We start from the raw sequence: 2831 nt of genomic DNA, 5'->3' as shown, positions 1-2831 counted from the left end.
CGAGAGCAGAGGGGCGGAGAGCGAGAGTTGGAGGGCTTTGCACACAAAGCCTGGAGTTGAGCTTTGCATGCTAATAGTCCAATCAGAGCGGTCATTTAGCCAATGAGCAGTAACTCCTCCTTTTGGTCCAGTATTCTTCAGCTGTTGGATTGACAGCTGTCGGTGCTTGGAGAAGTGGGCGGGGCTTACGACATGCTGCAGAATGATTGGTGCTTTCACATATTTAGCCGCCAAAGTCTCCAGTAACACCGGAAAAAGTCAGTAGATTTGTCACTAGTCGCTTTAAAAAAATGGCCAGACAGATGCACATTGGTTCCTCTTCAAAAAAAAGTATGTGTGCGTGTGTATTTGTTTAGCGTGAAAAGTACAAAAAGTGGAGTGTGAGCATGTAAGCTTCACGAAATGTGTGTCTCACGGTAAATTTGTAAAACTTGAGAGCCCTGCTTTTATTTATAGACCACTTCCATATAAATGTTTGGCTTGTTTGATGAAAGTGGGCGTTACCTGTAATTTGCAATAACTACTTCCATATAAAATTAGTTGAGGAAAAATTAATTTGAAACAAAAATCAAATTTGCCAAATAGTGCTGACTGAACGGCACAGATGTTCAGCTTGGCTGACTTGATTAAAAAACAGAGGACGTTTCTGAAACCCACCAGCTAGAGGTCACAACTCACATTTGGGGCCAATATCTTTGGCAAGCCCATCTCATATTTACCTGGCAGGGGAAATATCATGATCATGAAGGATGGCCTCATCCCTGCCACCAACTGGTTCCCGGAGGAACGCAGTTCGATTTGATTTGAAAGAGAACTTGGAGATGGATAGACTGCAATTCAGCAGAATCATCATGCAGAAAGAACTTGGTTTTGCACCAACCTAAATGGACTACATTTTTGCCTTGCCTGGGAAAAAGTCGTTTGAGGTAATCTTTACAACGAGTACCTTCTTTGAAAAGTGCCTACGAACTTTTGGGAGATTGAAGGAGACCAGACCACAGCTGGTGAACATTGACTTGATTTCTTTGTTTGAATCAGAACCGAAAGCAGTGACAGTTTTGATATACTCTGAACAAGTAAGAATGGAGGACATCAAAACTTGGCTAGAACAAAGATGTGCTGTGTCAAAGTACTTTGAACTGAAAGACGAAGACGGGATAAGAACTGGAGCGAGATGTTTTTTTGTTCAATTAAAGAAAGAACCTACAACAGGTGAGACTCGTCACCTACCTCCAGTCATACAGCTGGGTGCAATTAGAGGTTTTGTCTTCTACCCCGGCCAGCCAAAGGCCTGCAGAAAGTGTGGTTCCAATCAACACCTTTCTGCTGAGTGCAGAAGTATATTTTGTAAAAACTGCAAAACTGACAAACATTTAACAAAGGAATGCCCCCACCCTGTGTCCTGTAACCTGTGCGGGGAGGGAGGACATACGTTTAGGTCCTGCCCTAGATCCTACGCGAACCGGGTGAGGTCTAACCCCCCACTCCTCTGCGTTGATGCCAACCCTGGAGAACCATCAGAACCAGGAGGCAGCGGTTCTTGTGGGGGAGACGAGAGAAGACCAGCAGCTGGTGGATATGGAGCAACAGCAGCAGGAGGGAGGTGAAGGAGGAGTCTTGGAGGCCCCCCCACCACGCCCAGCATCTTCGAAGCTTTTGCCACCTACCGAGGCGCCGGACGAGGGACCTGACGAGTTGGAGCAAGCTGACGAGGAGGAAACGGGACGACGAGAGGAAACAGTGGAGGTCCCTCCGCCGCAGTGTGATGTGGAGCAGAACAACCCGCAGGTCACGGCGGTCGGAGATTGTGGAGAGATGTTGGAACTCATGATGTCCGACTTGTTGCCCTCACAACCAGAACCGGAGGGAGACGCGGAGGCCCAGGTCTACAGCGCCTCGCTTTTCGTGGAGGATGAGGGAGCCCTGGAGGGGCTTCAACCTCTGTTCCAGCCCAACTCATTGGAACAACTAAACCCTCGAAAGGACCATTGACGGATTCTTCTGGAGGACCAGATGCCGAGAGCTGGCCTACAGATTCACAGAACCCGACGCCCTTCCTGGAAGACGAGGGCCTGTCGGCCTTTTCGTGCCTGACTCAAATGACAGCCGGGAATAGGGAGGGGGAAACGGGCGGAGAGCGACCAGAGACTTGGAAAGCGCAAAGGAAGAAGAAGAAAAAGGTAAAAGATAAATGAAAAACAAAAGGCAAAAAATTATAAACAACCTGATGATTCTTGAGACCTGGTTTAGTTTCCTTTCCTATTATCAAAAGACAATATTCTTTCACTTAAAGTATCTACCTTAAACACAAGAGGTTTAAACGATGAGATTAAATGTCAAACTGTATTTGATTATTTACATAATTGTGGAGGAGATCTCTTCTTATTGCAAGAATGTGCCCTAACTTTCAGAGACGATTATCTAAAATTTCAAAACCGATGGAAATACGGCCAGTCGTTTTGGTCAGGAGATAACTTAAATAGGTCTACTGGAGTCGTGGTGCTATTTAACAACAAAACACTTCAGGTTGAATGAGTAGAACATGTAATGGACGGCAGAGTTTAAAATAATAAATAAAATAAAAATGTGTAGAGATTAAATACAAGTTTATTGAGTAATATAAAAGTGACGACAAGATACAGATACAAATTTAACCAGTGGTCTTCTTTACGTCCTTTATTTGAGACTGTTGGCGAATGGTGGGAAGATGTGAAGGACAGAACTAAGAGGTTCTTTAGTAGAGAGGGAAGGAGAATCGCAGAAATGAAAAGAAAGTGGCAAGAGAGAAAACAAGCAAAACTCCAGAGGTATTATAGCCTTTTACATGCTGG

General features: G+C 45.1%; 1 protein-coding gene across 1 annotated transcript; it reads left to right on the top strand.

Moving 5' to 3' along the window:
- Positions 1-619: 619 nt before the first annotated feature.
- Positions 620-1983, top strand: LOC112451514 (the record flags this gene model as incomplete). Its single annotated transcript, XM_025011017.2, is given in 1 exon segment — positions 620-1983. A coding segment is annotated over 1 exon segment (486 nt), but the record flags the coding sequence as incomplete, so codon positions are not given.
- Between the last annotated feature and the right edge of the window lie 848 nt (positions 1984-2831).

The sequence above is a fragment of the Kryptolebias marmoratus genome, linkage group LG7, assembly GCF_001649575.2.
Source record: "Kryptolebias marmoratus isolate JLee-2015 linkage group LG7, ASM164957v2, whole genome shotgun sequence".
Taxonomy (NCBI): domain Eukaryota; kingdom Metazoa; phylum Chordata; class Actinopteri; order Cyprinodontiformes; family Rivulidae; genus Kryptolebias; species Kryptolebias marmoratus.
This window is presented reverse-complemented; position numbering and strand designations above follow the sequence as displayed.